This window comes from Miscanthus floridulus, chromosome 15 (assembly GCF_019320115.1).
Source record: "Miscanthus floridulus cultivar M001 chromosome 15, ASM1932011v1, whole genome shotgun sequence".
NCBI lineage: Eukaryota > Viridiplantae > Streptophyta > Magnoliopsida > Poales > Poaceae > Miscanthus > Miscanthus floridulus.
The window spans coordinates 5,783,058-5,799,390 of record NC_089594.1 but is presented as its reverse complement, the minus strand read 5'-3'; the positions used below and the strand labels follow the sequence as shown (position 1 = coordinate 5,799,390).

At 42.0% G+C, this 16,333-nt stretch overlaps 1 protein-coding gene across 2 annotated transcripts; it reads right to left on the bottom strand.

The window, feature by feature from the left end:
- Nucleotides 1-11,701: 11,701 nt before the first annotated feature.
- On the bottom strand, nt 11,702-16,096 carry LOC136507975 (heterogeneous nuclear ribonucleoprotein Q-like). Of its 2 annotated transcripts, XM_066502560.1 has the most exons (10): nt 15,957-16,096; nt 15,214-15,338; nt 14,668-15,061; nt 14,474-14,578; nt 13,786-13,926; nt 13,514-13,687; nt 13,161-13,365; nt 12,856-13,076; nt 12,663-12,742; nt 11,702-12,130 (listed from the first exon to the last, which is right to left on the bottom strand). In XM_066502560.1, exons 3-10 carry the CDS (start codon nt 15,034-15,036, stop codon nt 11,953-11,955), a joined length of 1,473 nt encoding a protein of 490 aa, XP_066358657.1. In that variant the 5' UTR covers nt 15,037-15,061; nt 15,214-15,338; nt 15,957-16,096; the 3' UTR covers nt 11,702-11,952. The 2 variants fall into 2 exon arrangements, with proteins under 2 accessions (XP_066358657.1, XP_066358658.1); XM_066502561.1 differs by lacking the exon at nt 15,214-15,338 and having other exon boundaries at nt 15,957-16,090.
- Nucleotides 16,097-16,333: the final 237 nt, after the last annotated feature.

The following is a 16,333-nucleotide window of genomic DNA, read 5'->3' as shown; positions in this document are numbered from 1 at the left end:
TAAGGCCTCTAGTCCACTAAGTTAAGCAGAGGAGGGAGCGGAGAGATCGGGTCATGAGCTTGGCCACATGTCGACAATGGCGGCCTTGACTCAGCGCGCGTGAGAGCAGGGAAAGGGAGCGGCTGTGGCTTGGCGAGGGTGAAGCGGGGGGACTCAGCAAGGCATGGCGGGGGTCCTTGCGGCTCAGTCTACGTGTGGGGCTCGGTCGCGCAGGTGCTCGGTCGCACGGCTGTCTGGCTGAAAGCTCTAGTTTGGTTTTGATGAATTGATGAAACCCTAAGTGCTAACCTAGTTTATCAAGTGATCATGAGATAGGTAGCACACTTCAAGTGGAGAAGCTAATGAAGATCATGACATGACAATGGTGATGGCATGGCGATGATCAAGGGCTTAAACTTGAAAAGAAGAAAGAGAAAAACAAAAAGCTCAAGGCAAAGGTATAATTTGTAGGAGCTATTTTATTTTGGTAATCAAGACACTTAGAGAGTGTGATCACATTTAGGTTTGATAGCCGTACTATTAAGAGGGGCAAAACTCGTATCGGAATACGGTTATCAAAGTGCCACTAGATGCTCTAACTCATTGCATATGCATTTAGGATCTAGTGGAATGCTAACACCCTTGAAAATATTTGTGAAAATATGCTAACACATGTGCACAAGGTGATACACTTGGTGGTTGGCACATTGGAGCAAGGGTGAAGAAGTTAGAAGTGAAAACAGAGGAGATGCCAGCTTCGGTCAAGTGACCGGACGCTGGATCCAAAAGCATCGGACGCTGACTGCCTACATCCGGTCGCGCTGACTGGTGGTACAATGGCTAGGGTTTACCACCGGACGCTGGGCTATGTTCGGTCGAGGTGGACCGGACGCGTCTGGTCGAGGTAAACCGGTTTTTGACCCTTACTATACTCGACCGGACGCTGAGGCTCCAGCGTCCGGTCTGTCTTTCTGGAGCGTCCAGTCAGCTTCGTAGCCGTTGAAATCTGACAAATAGTGTTTGAAGCTGGTGACGCGTGGCGTCCATTAGTGGGCCGGACGCTGAGTCTAGGGTCCGGTCAAATGGACCAGAGCGTCCGGTCAGAGCGCAGTGTACCCAGTGAAGGGGTACAATGGCTCTATTTCATGGGGGCTTCTATTTAAGCTCCATAGCCGGTTGTGGCTTATATCTTTGGCCATTTTCATTGATATAGCAACCTTGTGAGCTAAGCCAAAGTCCTCCCACTCATCTCCATCATTGATTCATCATCATAGTGAGATTGGGAGTGATCCAAGTGCATTGCTTGAGTGTTTGCATCTAGAGGCACTTGGTGTTCATGTTTCACTGCGGATTTCGCTTGTTATTCTTGGTGGTTGCTACCACCTAGATGGCTTAGAGCAGCGAGGATCGTCGAGCGGAGGTGGTGATTGTCTCCGGCTCCGATCATAGTGATTGTGTGGGGTTCTTGACCTTTTCCCGGTGGAGAGCCAAAAGTTACACTAGTGGATTGCTCGTGGCTTGTGTGATCCTCATCTTGTGTTGGTTGTGCGGCACCCTATTGAGGGTTTGGCGTGTGAAGCCAATTAGCGCGTGAACCTCCAAGTGAGTGAATCGCCACAACGAGGAGTAGCTTGCCGGTAAGCAAGTGAACCTCGGTAAAAATCATTGTGTTCATCCTTTGATTCTAAGGTGATTGGTCTTCATTGTTATTCATCCTTATGATTGATTGGTTCACTCCTCTACACGGCGGTATAACTATCTTGATCACTCTCTTTACATTATCACAAACTAGTTGACAAGCTCTTTAGTGTAACTAGTTGTGAGAGCTTGCTTGCTTGGTTGATGTGGCTCTTTAGTTAGCCTTTGAGAGCACACTAACATAGGGTAGTGTCATACCTCTTGTGTGAATCGACACTATCTAAACTAGAATTGAGGTAGGTGGCTTGCATTTTGAGTAGGCTAGCGCAACACTTACTTCACCTCATAATTGTCTAACCTTTTGTTCAGTGTTGTTGTAGAAATTTTTATTAGGCTATTCACCCCCCCTCTAGCCATTAGGACCTTTCAAGTGGTATCGGAGCCAAGGTCACCGTTATTTGAGGCTTAACAACCTTCGGTGTTAAAATGGCTCAAATCAACAACACCAAGAAGCCACCCCAATTTGATGGCACAAATTATCCTTATTGGAAGTCAAAGATGACAACACATATCAAGTCAATCAATAGAAAGGTGTGGAAGGTGGTTGAAACCAAAATTGAGATTGGTGATCCGGAGAATCCCACCGTCGCCGAAGAAGTGTTTCTCCAAAACAATGACATTGCTCTAAGTGCCATTCATGATGCAATTGATGAAAGAACATTTGAGCAAATCAAGAATATTAAGATGGCACATGAAGCTTGGAAGAAGTTGGAAGAATCATTTAAGGGCACTCAAGCCGTGAAGGGTGCAAAGGCTTACATTCTCAAAGAAAAGTTTGCAAGCTTCAAGATGAAGGATGATGAGAGTATGCCGGAGATGTTCCATAGGCTTCAAGTGCTTATCAATGATCTCAAAGCACTTGGAGAAGAAGTGAAGGATAAAGAATTCTCCCATAAGTTCTTAAGATGCTTACCCTCAAGATTTGGTACATTAGTCACTATTCTAGTGAGGAGTGGTTTGGACACAATGACACCAAACCAAGTGTTGGGAGATATAATGACCGATGACACTTATAGAGATGATGATGAGAAGGAAGAAAAGAAGGAGAAGAAAGATGAGAAGAAGGATGACAAGAAGAAGAGCGTGGCATTCAAAGCCACATCATCCAAGGGCAAAGCAAAGCAAGAAACATCAAGTGAAGAAGATGAATCATGGGATGATGATGATGATGAGAAGATGGCTCTATTTGTCAAGAGATTTGGCAAGTTCATGGTGAAGAAGGGCTACCGTGCTAGAAGAAAGAAGCCTTCATCCAAGAACAAAGAAGAGTCAAGAAGGTGCTTCAAGTGTGGAAGCAAAGATCATCTTGTTGCTCAATGCCCATACAATAGTGACAATAATGATGACAACAAGAAGAACAAGAAGAAGGACAAGAAGGAAAAGAAAGAGAAGAAGGACAAGATGGCCTTCAAGAAGAAGGGTGGTTCCTATGTAGTCACTTGGGATAGTGATGCTTCCTCAAGTGATGATGACGATGATGATAGTGATGATCACAAGACCACCAAGAAGAAGGCTCTTGCAAGTATTGCCATCAATGAGAAGCCTTCTCTCTTCGAATCTTCATCATGCTTCATGGCTAAGGCCACTAAGGTACAATCTTGTGGTGATGAAAGTGATGAAGAACATGATGATGATAATGAACTTGAAAAAGAAAATAATAGTGATAGTGATGATAATGAACCTACTAAGGATGAATTAATTAACATGCTAGAAGATGCTAGAGAACACTTTGATATCAAGAGAAGGGAATGCAAAAGCTTGCGTAAGGAACTAAAAGCCCTTAAGCAAGCCTTTGATGAGCTCAATGCATCTCATGAGAGGCTAGAGGAAGCCAATGAGAAGCTTGGCAAAGCTCACAAAAAGCTTGAAAAGGCTCATTCCACTTTGCTTGATGAGCAAAATACAAGGAAGCATGTTGAAACTTGCAATGTAGGTTTAACTTGTGATATAATTGATGAATCACTATCTATGCCTATCATTGTTGCTACTACTAACTCTTCTTGTAGCACTTCCACTTTCACCTCATCTAGTAGTGATGGTCTCACTTGTGATACCTCACTAGTGGTTGAGAATGAGAACCTCAAGAAGGAGGTAACTAAGCTCACTCACACCTTAGCTAAGGCTTATGGTGGTGAGGACCGCTTGCTTATGGCCTTGGGTAGCCAAAGAGCTTCTCTCTACAAAGAGGGATTGGGCTATATCCCCAAAAAAGGCAAGGCGACCTTTGCTCCTCACAAGACTAGTTTTATAAAGAACAATGGTCAATTTTGCATTAGTTGCAAGCAAGTTGGCCATAAAGAGCAAGAATGCAAAAACAAGAGCAAAAATGCTAATGTATCCTTCATAAAGCTTGATTCATGCTATATGCTCACTAAGGGTACAAATAGTGTGAAGGCTAAGTTCATTGGCAAACCATAGATGGGCTCAAAGAAGAAAGCCATTTGGGTGTCAAAGAGCTTGGTTACTAACCTTTAAGGACCCAAGCAAGTTTTGGTACCTAAAAATAATTGATCTTCTTTTGTAGATAAATTATAAAGCCAAAGGAAGGCATTGGGTTCTTGATAGTGGGTGCACTTAACACATAATCGGTGATGCAAGAATGTTTAACTCAATCAACACCAATGACAATGATGGTTATGATAGTATCACATTTGGTGACAATGGCAAAGGCAAGGTCAAAGGGCTTGGTAAGATTGCAATATCCAATGACTTGAGCATATCAAATGTGTTGCTAGTAGAGAGCTTGAACTTCAATTTGCTATCTGTGGCTCAATTGTGTGATCTTGGATTCAAATGCATATTTGGAGTAGATGATGTAGAGATCATAAGTGTAGATGGCTCTAACTTGATCTTCAAAGGCTTTAGATATGAGAATCTATACTTGGTTGATTTCAATGCTAGTGAAGCTAGATTGTCTACATGCTTGTTTACTAAGTCTAGCATGGGTTGGTTATGGCATAGAAGGCTTGGTGATGTTAGAATGAAACAATTGAATAGATTGATTAAGCATGACTTAGTTAAAGGCTTGAAAGATATTGTGTTTGAAAAGAATAAGCTTTGTAGCTCTTGTCAAGCCGGCAAACAAGTTGGAAATACCCACCCTAAGAAAAGCATGATGAGCACTAGTAAAGCATTTGATTTATTGCACATGGTTTTGTTTGGGCCAACACAATACACTAGTATCGGTGGTAACAAATATGGATTTGTGATAGTGGATGACTACACTAGATACACATGGGTATTCTTTCTAGTGGACAAAAGTGATGTATTTGCAACATTCAAATCATTTGTCAAAGGCATTCACAATGAGTTTGAAACAACCATCAAGAGAGTTAGAAGTGACAATGGTAATGAGTTCAAGAACACTAAAATTGATAAGTTGTGTGATGAATTTGGAATTAGACATCAATTCTCAGCCAAGTACACACCCCAATCAAATGGCCTTATTGAGAGGAAGAATAGAACACTTATTGATATGGCAAGGTCTATGCTTAGTGAGTATAATGTGAGTCAATCTTTTTAGGCCAAAGCCATCAACACGGCTTGCTATTGTAGCAACTGCCTCTATTGTCACCGATTGAAAGAGAAGACACCATATGAGCTCTTGAATGGTAGAAAGCCCAACATTGCATATTTTCGGGTCTTTGGTTGCAAATGCTATATCTTGAAGAAAGGCACAAGATTGGGTAAGTTTGACAAGAAATGTGATGAAGGATTCCTACTTGGCTATTCCACAACAAGCAAAACATATAGAGTTTGGAATTTGGATAGTGGTACTCTTGAGGAGGTTCATGATGTTGAATTTGATGAAACCAAGGGTTCACAAGAAGAGAATGAGAACTTAGAAGATGTTAGAGGCATTCAACTTTCAAATGCCATGAAGAACATGGATGTTGGTGAATTGAGGCCAAGGCAAGTGAATGATGATGAAGATGATCAAGTGCAAGTGCTCTCTAACTCAAATGTGCAAGATGATACAAATCAAGCTAGTGCAAGTGACTCTCATGACAATGACCAAGATCAAGTGGCTAGTACATCATCTCAACCAAATGATTAAGCAAGTGCAAGCAATCAAGTTCCAATACTCTAACCAACAAATATTGCAAGAGATCATCCTTTGGATACAATCATTGGAGATATTTCAAGAGGTGTACAAACAAGATCAAGATTGGCATCATTTTGTGAACACTTCTCATTTGTCTTATCCATTGAACCAAAGAAGATAGATGAAGCATTGAAGGATATTGATTGGGTCAATGCTATGCATGAAGAGCTAAACAACTTCACAAGAAATCAAGTATGGGAGTTGGTAGAAAGACCAAAGGGACACAATGTGATTGGAACCAAATGGGTCTTTAGAAACAAGCAAGATCAAGATAGGATAGTAGTAAGGAACAAAGCAAGATTGGTAGCACAAGGCTATACTCAAGTTGAAGATCTTGACTTTGGAGAAACATATGCCCTGGTTGCTAGGTTGGAAGCAATTAGAATCTTGCTAGCTTATGCTTGTGCTCACAACATCAAGCTCTATCAAATGGATGTTAAGAGTGCATTTCTAAATGGCTACATCAATGAAGAAGTATATGTTGAGCAACCTCCTAGTTTTGAAGATGATAAGAAACCCAACTATGTGTACAAGTTGAAGAAGGCATTGTATGGCTTGAAGCAAGCACCTAGAGCATGGTATGAGAGATTGAGGGATTTCTTACTCTCTAAAGGGTTCACAATGGGAAAAGTTGACACCACTCTTTTCATCAAGAAGATTGGAAAAGATTTATTTGTTTTGCAAATCTATGTTGATGACATCATATTTGGATCAACAAATCAAGAATTTTGTGATGAGTTTGGAAAGATGATGGCTAATGAGTTTGAAATGTCCATGATTGGAGAATTGAGTTACTTTCTTGGTCTTCAAATCAAGCAATTGAAGAATGGTACATTTGTAAGTCAAGGCAAGTACATCAAGGATATGATCAAGAAGTTTGGAATGATTGATAACAAAGTCATTAGCACACCAATGGCAACTTAGATAGTGATGCAAGTGGAAATATGGTGGATCAAAAGTTGTATCGGTCTATGATAGGAAGCCTACTCTATGTGACCGCATCAAGACCGGATGTCATGTTTAGTGTATGCATGTGTGCAAGATTTCAAGCCTCACCAAGAGAAAATCATTTAAAGGCTACAAAGAGGATATTGAGGTACTTGAAGCATACATCAAATGTTGGTTTGTGGTATCCCAAAGGAGCAAAGTTTGAGCTAGTTGGTTACTCCGACTCAGATTATGCGGGATGCAAGGTTGAAAGGAAGAGCACCTCAGGCACATGTCAATTGTTGGGAAGATCACTTGTTTCATGGTCATCAAAGAAGCAAAATAGTGTTGCATTATCAACCGCCGAAGCCGAATACATATCCGCCGGTAGTTGTTGTGCACAAGTACTTTGGATGAAGGCCACTTTGAGTGACTTTGGAATCAAGTTCAAAAAGGTGCCATTGCTATATGACAATGAGAGTGCAATCAAGCTAACCAACAATCCGGTGCAACATGCAAGAACAAAGCACATTGATGTCTGCCACCATTTCATAAGAGATCACCAACAAAAAGGGGACATTTGCATTGAGAGTGTAGGCACCGAAGATCAACTTGCCGACATATTCACCAAGCCATTGGATGAGAAAAGGTTTTGCAAGCTAAGGAATGAGTTGAACATATTGGATTTCTCAAATATGTGTTGATGCACCCCCCACTCATATAATATGCCTCTCCTTCGAGCAATCCAAGGTAAAAAATGATTGGCATGGCATACATCCTTTCTAAGGACATGTTTAGTGCATTTAGTCATATTTTCAATCTTATTAGGACCTTTCAAGTGGTTCTATTTTTAGGCTCTTTCATAAAAATCAAATAAATTTGATGTTTATATGGTATCACTATTGCTTCTATGCTTGATTTAATCTAGTGATAGCATATGACATGTTTATGGGCTTGCAAACCTAGTGTTTAATCTAGAAAATGAGCTATAAGTGTTTAACTCAACATGGTACAAGATAACCCTTATTTGGAGGTGTGAAGAAGCTTGTCCTTGGATCAAACCGAGTTAAATATCTTTAGGAAATAATCTAGAATTGAACCAAATTTGGGAAAATAACCCTCACCCCATTGATTGACATTGATAATCTCAACCCTACAAGTAATATTATCTATATTTTGAACCTTTGTGGTCATTGATGACAAAGAGGGAGAAGAAATAGAAAGATAAGGGGGAGAGAAACAAAGATAGTGAAAAAGGGAAAGAAATATAAAGATATCTTGACATATGACATAGGGGGAGAGATATGACAAAGGAAAGGGATCAACTAAAATTTTGAGCACACAAGTAGGGGGAGCAAGCTCATGAACTTGTATGGTGCATTTGAATGTGCATTTTATATGTTTGCTTGCATGGCACAAGTATTAAACTTACACATCCATGCTTGTGTGATGAATGTTAGTTGTAAGGTTGAATGATGAAATGAAAACACTAGATAACTTTCATTTCCAAGTAAGTCTTTACAAGTGGTATCTTTTAAAAATATGTTTCCAAGTGATATTGAGCTAACCATGGTGCTAAGGATGGTATATTGGTGCACTCCAATTGGTATCACGCTTCAAAGGTCCATCTTTTATACCTTAGCATCATTTGGTAGACATTGACTCCTATATTTCCTATCTGAGCATATGTGCAAGCTTCAATCCAAATTCTTAGCACATATGTAGGGGGAGCAATTGCTACCATTTGGGGTTCATGAAACTTGTCCATATTCTTTTACACATGGTAAATATGCTTGGGCAAGCAACATGGATTCAATTAAATTTCAATTCATATCTTTGTATAAGGGTTGTCATCAATTACCAAAAAGGTGGAGATTGAAAGCTCTAGTTTGGTTTTGATGAATTGATGAAACCCTAAGTGCTAACCTAGTTTATCAAGTGATCATGAGATAGGTAGCACACTTCAAGTGGAGAAGCTAATGAAGATCATGACATGACAATGGTGATGGCATGGCGATGATCAAGGGCTTAAACTTGAAAAGAAGAAAGAGAAAAACAAAAAGCTCAAGGCAAAGGTATAATTTATAGGAGCTATTTTGTTTTGGTGATCAAGACACTTAGAGAGTGTGATCACATTTAGGTTTGATAGCCGTACTATTAAGAGGGGCGAAACTCGTATCGGAATACGGTTATCAAAGTGCCACTAGATGCTCTAACTCATTGCATATGCATTTAGGATCTAGTGGAATGCTAACACCCTTGAAAATATTTGTGAAAATATGCTAACACATGTGCACAAGGTGATACACTTAGTAGTTGGCACATTGGAGCAAGGGTGAAGAAGTTAGAAGTGAAAACAGAGGAGATGCCAGCTTCGGTCAAGTGACCGGATGCTGGATCCAAAAGCATCGGACGCTGATTGCCTACGTCCGGTCACGCTGACTAGCGGTACAGTGGCTAGGGTTTACCACCGGACGCTAGGCTGTGTCCGGTCGAGGTGGACCGGACGCGTCCGGTCGAGGTAAACCGGTTTTCGACCCTTACTGTACTCGACCGGACGCTGAGGCTCCAGCGTCCGGTCTGTTTTTTCGGAGCGTCCGGTCAGCTTCGTAGCCGTTGAAATCTGACGAACAGTGTTTGAAGCTGGTGACGCGTGGTGTCCATCAGTGGACCAGACGCTGAGTCCAGGGTCCGGTCAAATGGACCGGAACGTCCGGTCAGAGCACAGTGTACCCAGTGAAGGGGTACAACGGCTCTATTTCGTGGGGGCTTTTATTTAAGCCCCATGGCCGGTTGTGGCTTATATCTTTGGCCATTTTCATTGACATAGCAACCTTGTGAGCTAAGCCAAAGTCCTCCCACTCATCTTCATCATTGATTCATCATCATAGTGAGATTAGGAGTGATCCAAGTGCATTGCTTGAGTGTTTGCATCTGGAGGCACTTGGTGTTCGTGTTTCGCTGTGGATTTCGCTTGTTACTCTTGGTGGTTGCTGCCACCTAGACGGCTTGGAGCAGCGAGGATCGTCGAGCGGATGTGGTGATTGTCTCTGGCTCCGATCGTGGTGATTGTGAGGGGTTCTTGACCTTTCCCCGGCGGAGAGCCAAAAGATACACTAGTGGATTGCTCGTGGCTTGTGTGATCCTCATCTTGTGTTGGTTGTGCGGCACCCTATTGAGGGTTTGGCGTGTGAAGCCAATTAGCGCGTGAACCTGCAAGCGAGTGAATCGCCACAACAAGAAGTAGCTTGCCGGCAAGCAAGTGAACCTCGGTAAAAATCATTGTGTTCATCCTTTGATTCCGATGTGATTGGTCTTCATTGTTATTCATCCTTGTGATTGATTGGTTCACTCCTCTACACGGCGGTATAACTATCTTGATCACTCTCTTTAGATTATCGCAAACTAGTTGACAAGCTCTTTAGTGTAACTAGTTATGAGAGCTTGCTTGGTTGGTTGGTGTGGCTCTTTAGTTAGCCTTTGAGAGCACACTAACATAGGGTAGTGTCATACCTCTTGTGTGAATCGACACTATCTAAACTAGAATTGAGGTAGGTGACTTGCATTTTGAGTAGGCTAGCGCAACACTTGCTTCGCCTCATAATTGTCTAACATTTTGTTAAGTATTGTAGAAATTTTTATTAGGCTATTCACCCCCCCTCTAGCCATTAGGACTTTTCACCGGCCATGGCGGGCGGAGACCGGAGGTGGGAGACGGGTCCGACAGGGCGGGCCCATCTGGGTGGCCTCTCTGCTTATTTGCACGCTCCAAACTAGGCTCACGCGCGACTCACGTGCGCTTGGACATAGTCAGCGCCACGCTGTCCACGCCACGTCGGCCAAAACGTTGTTCCGATGAGTTATGGACCTAAGTGGCATACTTAAACAATATTATGATGCCAAAAGTACGATTTGAGTCTGTGGACCTAAGTGGCACCCCAAGACAAGTTTAAGGGCCTACCATGCATTTACCTCTTATTATTATGATACAAGACATATAGAAAATGGTAACATTATTTAGTCAGGATGGGATTGCCATCTTCTGCCTAGCATACACTGCAGAGGCCTGTTTGTAGGATTTTGCTATCTAAATTCTGGACGTGCTGCCTAAAACAAAGATGTTTTTACTAGTTAGGTTAAGTAGGGTCTGAAATTTTGCGATACGTTGGGCAAGCTGTTTTGTAGCGATGAATCTAGAGCCATGTGAAGTCATTCACACCCAGCTTCCTTCACATGTCATAGGCCCTGGTCTGTTGCCATTATAAGCCGGCTTCGTACAATATTTTTCTCTCCCAACAAATCAGCCATACAAATCAGCACAAGCGGCTTATAGACCAGCCGAACAGAGCCATAAGCTGTAGCACTCGAATATGTCTGTGACTAAGACAAACTTAATTACGACACAAATTTGGTTTTAGCAAGTAAAACCATAGGGCAGAGAAGGGAAGGTACAACGAGTACTAGCTAACTGACTGGATGATCGTACAGAATTTCAGCATGTACTTCACAGGCCCGGTTGGAGCACAACGGTAGCACTTTCTCCAATTTTCTTTCGTACACAAAAACTGAAAAGCTGCATCCACGTAGCCTGATTAAATCAGTTAACTGCGCGTGTGAAGATGAGAATGTATCCATCCAGTTCTATATGCAAACACGATGGCAAAGATTACTTGAGAATGATTGCACGAGGGACCACCCGAGATCCTCTTGCGCAGCAATGCTTCAGTTCACAGTTTCAGACTTGCTGCTGCTAGCTGTTCACCGGTTCATTCTTGACTTCACTTGCTGCTGCTAGTTCTTCTTCACCAGTTCACTCCACTTGCTCAGCGTTCACATAAAAATCTTCACTTCTCATCTTATATAAGCTAGAGGTGTATGATGACTGTTCAGTCGATACATTTCCTTGTATATCCACCAGCCACTCCACTACTAAAACTCATCACACCAAATGCGGCCAAACTGACACGATGTAGACCTCAGACACGAACATCATAACTATTCTTGAAGTTTGAGCAAAAGATACATTACCACTGCATCCCAAACTACATCTGCCACTTTGCACTGTTATTATTCTCACAACAGCAGCTTGTGTTACAGACACGAGACGCACGGCGAAAATAACTACTAGAAAGTACGGTTTCCAGTATTAGTTGGTAGCCTGCATGGTTGTACTGTTGCAGCAGAGATACTCTAAATGTCTACTAGGTTCTAATTTCTAAGCGCTAACAGCGACACTGCAAACATCAATAGGGACGGTGCCGACCCCTGCGGCTGTTGTTGTTACTACTACCACTTTCATCTCCCCTCTGTCGCCTTCTACCAGAGCTGGATCCACCACCACCGCTGCCACCATTATGACGACCACCTTTCTGTGGCGGAGGTGAAGTCATAGGCACAGGCTGCTGCCCTGCAGGCTGTGGTCTGCCAAAGACCAAGGAAAATATGAAGGGAATCAACAGGGTAATATCACTGCAACAGTTGGTTCATAGAACTGCTCTTAAGATCTAAGATGAGACGAAGAAAAAATGATGCAAGGACCAAAGAAAATTTCACAAAAACTACTTCTACAACAGAGATACTCTTTTCACCTAGATTCTCTAGGTCTGCCTCTTGTCAAATTTAAGAGCCACAGATACTAAATAAATTACATGTGTTTTAACAGAGACAAGGCATTTGGTAGGTGTGCCACTTTTTACATCCCTCAGTTACTACTGGATAAGTTTATGACTTTATGTTATAAGCACACATTGATCAAACCATTTCTTCTCCGTAAACAGATGTATTAATGACAAACCACCATATGTTTATCAATGGACTCCCACCAACAGGTTTACAACGACAACATTGGGGACCAGATGTAGCGGGTGTTGTGCTTACACTAGCAAATCAATGTAATGTAATGTATGCTGTATAAGCTTTATAGAATAATACTTAGGATAGAAGAAATACTTACATGTATACAAGACGGCCATCTGGTAGAACCATTGGGATCATAGTTGACCCTAGAGGAGCACCTGGAACATACAACATTGGCTGCACAAGTATGAAGAATGTCAAAGATAAACAGTAGTTAGAAGATATCACCCTCCTGTATATTTATTCCCTCATGCATTGGGATGGTTTATAAATTATAAGATTTCATCTACCTGTGCAGCTTGAGCACCAAGCACACCATAAGCACCTGCCACTCCATTTACATGTGGATTGTAAGCGCCTGCCAGGCCATTTCCAAGTGGATTATAAGCTCCCATCAGTCCATATCCAAGTGGGGTATAACTTGGGAGCAATGGACCGCCTTTAGGTACTGATGTCGTATCATCCTTCTTTTCAGCAAGAGGATTTGCAAGTGAACAATCCAGCAGGTGACCTGATGGACAAAAAAATCATGGCCTTCTGCAAACATGAAGCAAAATTGACTAGCTATAGAAGGATGGTAGATAAGGAAACTCACCATCAAGTTCGTATCTCTCAGTGTCCTTTAGAGCCTTCATAGCCATGGATCGTTCTTTGAAGTGAACAAAACCATACCGATATTCATGACCAGCTTTTGCAGCAGGAAGAACAACTTTTGTAACTTCTCCAAGGTGCTCAAATAGCTTTTTCAGTTGCTCTTGAGTAACAGTCTTGGGCAGGTTTTTTACATATAGTGATTTAACCTGAAAAAAAAAACGGACATTCATATACAATATCATGATACAAGAAACATAAAAGGTACCATTTCCTCATGTGGGTCCATATACAATATCATGAATTCATGATAGAAGAAACATCAAATGTATCACTGTCTCATATGGAGCTCAGAACCTGTGCAGTAGAGGAAGATTCACCACCATTCTTAGTATCTGCCCAGCTGACATTAGGGACATTTTTATCTAGTTTGAATTCTGGGGTAGACATCTTCTTCTTAGCATACTCTGCGCAAGCCTGGTTGTAGTATTCAATAAAGCCATAACCCTTGTTTGTATCTGAACGTGGTGCCTACAATAAATATACATTCAGATCAGAGTAATAAAATAGCTGTAATGATGCACGCAGCACGCTAAAATAGTTGAACCATCCTAGTATTGTATCCATACCTTCACGAGATTAACTTTTAAAACTCCAGGACCAACTTCCTCCACTGCTTCTTTGAAATCATCCTCTGTCCACTTATAGGGTATGTTCCCAATAAATAGCCTGTTCTTAGCCTGGGAGGAAGAAACTCTTATCTTTTTTCCCTGTTATTACAAGAATCATAATAATAGGGTTCTAGTTAGTATCAAAATACAAGATACATGAATCAGGTATCAATGAGCCAGGAAGTACAAGCATGCATTCATGTTCTTTGGGTTGTAAAACTAAGTTTGCATAATATGTAGTCACAAATATTTTAAAAGGACCCCCAAATTATTTTTGAAACATAATCTACAACCATCCACGATTCTGGTTTCTGAAAATATAACTGAACACAGGGGTCTGCAACTAGTCACAAGGTTCTGTATTTCAAACTCAACAGTGGAACTGCCGCAAACTTTTTTTAAAATGCCAAGTGGATATGAGTGTAATCATATAACCATGTACTTGGCTATGTTTCAATCTGATCCATGAAACTAAACATAAGGTCCATAAAAATACAGTTTTCAACTTAGTTCCCTACTTGGGAAGATCTGTCTTATCAAATACTTGCTTTATCACATACACCCATCCTGTTGTAAAAAAATCAATATAAATAATGGCAATAATGGATAACATGAAGATAAACTATGAATTCAACCTAAAACAAACCTTTAGATCTTTATTGTTCAACTTCTGGATGGCCTTTAAAGCTAGCTCTTTAGTTCTGAAATTGACAAAAGCATACAGCTTACCACCCTTTCCTGGCATTCGCACCTGCAGAAAAGAAAACAAAAAGGAAAAGACTCCGAATTTAGAACAAAACAAATGCAAAAGCTAGCACAGAGAAAGCAGGTAGTACTCACTTCCACTACGTCTCCAACAGACTCGCAGAGTTTTTTGAGATCGCCAGAAGAGACATCAGAGGTGATGCCCCCAACATAAACTTCGGATCCATGAGGAGGAAGAGCAAGAAGTTCAGCATGACTCTCTTTTTCATCCTCATCCTTATCAGCATCCGCCATTTTACTGTCATGTTTAGCATCAACTTGACGTGCAACTTCAGTTTGTTCATACTCCTCTGGCTCTTCATACTCGACCTCCTCCTCAACTTCTTCATACTCAACTTCTTCCTCTTCATCTACCTCATCAGGATCATCAAACTCCAAATGGTCTGGTTGTTCGACCAATTCAGCTGATTTTGTGGAAGCAGCATTCTCTGTCCACCTCGGCATCTTCCAAAGCCAAGTTCCAAGGAAACTTTGGAAAGAACAAAGGAACCAACAATATTGGGGGAGCAAAGTGATGATGTATGGATAGGAAGAAAAACAACAGAAACAGCTAGAAAAATGATACTTAATAATCTGCAACTGGGTTCAGCCATGAGTATCCAAGTGGGAAATGGGACGAACGCAGAAATAGCAGTATGCGCAGATGGACTGTATGGAAGGCTTTCAAGAATGCGATAGCATCGACCGCGTGAGCATGCAAAAGTGGGCAAGCAAAGACGATGCTATCTGAAGTATAATTGAACAGGCTGGTGTAATTGCAAGGTACCAACATTCCATGAGGAATGGAAGGAAAGAAAAAAGAAAACAAAACAGGAATTAGAGAACAATGTACATGATATGAGAAAACAAAAAAACAAAACCTCAGCCCAAGTAAACAGCAAAGTAGAGGATGGTCTGATTAATAATGGCAAAACATGCAGAAATTGGTCATTCTGTCAGTCTATAACTTGAGCAACTTTCAGAGTCACTTACGCAAGTACCTTTGCTTTATCTTGAAATTTTACTTCTATGCATTCGCAAAATTAAACTCATCTTCTTCCTCACAAACATAGCAGCTATCTAATCGTGTTGTAGCCAAACATTTCATTTGAGCACAGAACACCTCAGTCAACAACTCAACATAATAACAAGGGTCATACAGTGTCTCAGATAAACTATCGTTCTCCTCAGATCCAGGGGCGGAGCCAGCAAAGGACATGGGTGTACACATTCATACCCGATAATTTTTGGGGGGAAAAGAGTCGGAAGATAGTAGGCATATACACTACAGTGTAATCGGATTAGACGCGAACACAAATGGATTAAGTTAGGGTTCGGGTGCTCGGTCTCGCGCAGCGGTAACGGAAGAGGAGGGGTGTGAGTACCTGGTGGGTGCTCTTCGCCGGCGAAGTGCCCGAAGATGGAGACCTGGTCACCTCGCGTAGGGCGGCGGCGGCGGCGACGGCGTCGGTCGCGCCGCACGTGAGGGGAACGGGAGAACCACGAGAGGGAGAGGGAGAAAGAAAGAGTATGCGGGAGAACAAAAGGCCGGCCCGCAATGAGCAATCGGTCAGGCAGCGTCGCTCGTCTCGTATCTTGGGCCTTGGGCCTTGGGCCAGGGCGGGGGTGCGGGCGAGGTCCGGTGGCACGACAAAAGCCTATGCGGGCTGGCACAGCTCGTTCAGCGACGCGAAGGTATGATTTCTAGCGGAAGGAGTCCAATTTACGATCGTCCGATTTTTTTTTTCCTGATCTACAATAT

Bases quoted from the DNA above. Each gene is read 5' to 3' on its own strand.
- LOC136507975 (XM_066502560.1), bottom strand. From the start codon at position 15,036: ATGCCGAGGTGGACAGAGAATGCTGCTTCCACAAAATCAGCTGAATTG. The intron at 13,688-13,785 runs GTATGGATACAA...TATTTATTGTAG, and splicing joins TAAAAGTTAATCTCGTGAAG to GCACCACGTTCAGATACAAA. The intron at 13,366-13,513 runs GTTCTGAGCTCC...TTTTTTTTTCAG, and splicing joins AATCTTCCTCTACTGCACAG to GTTAAATCACTATATGTAAA.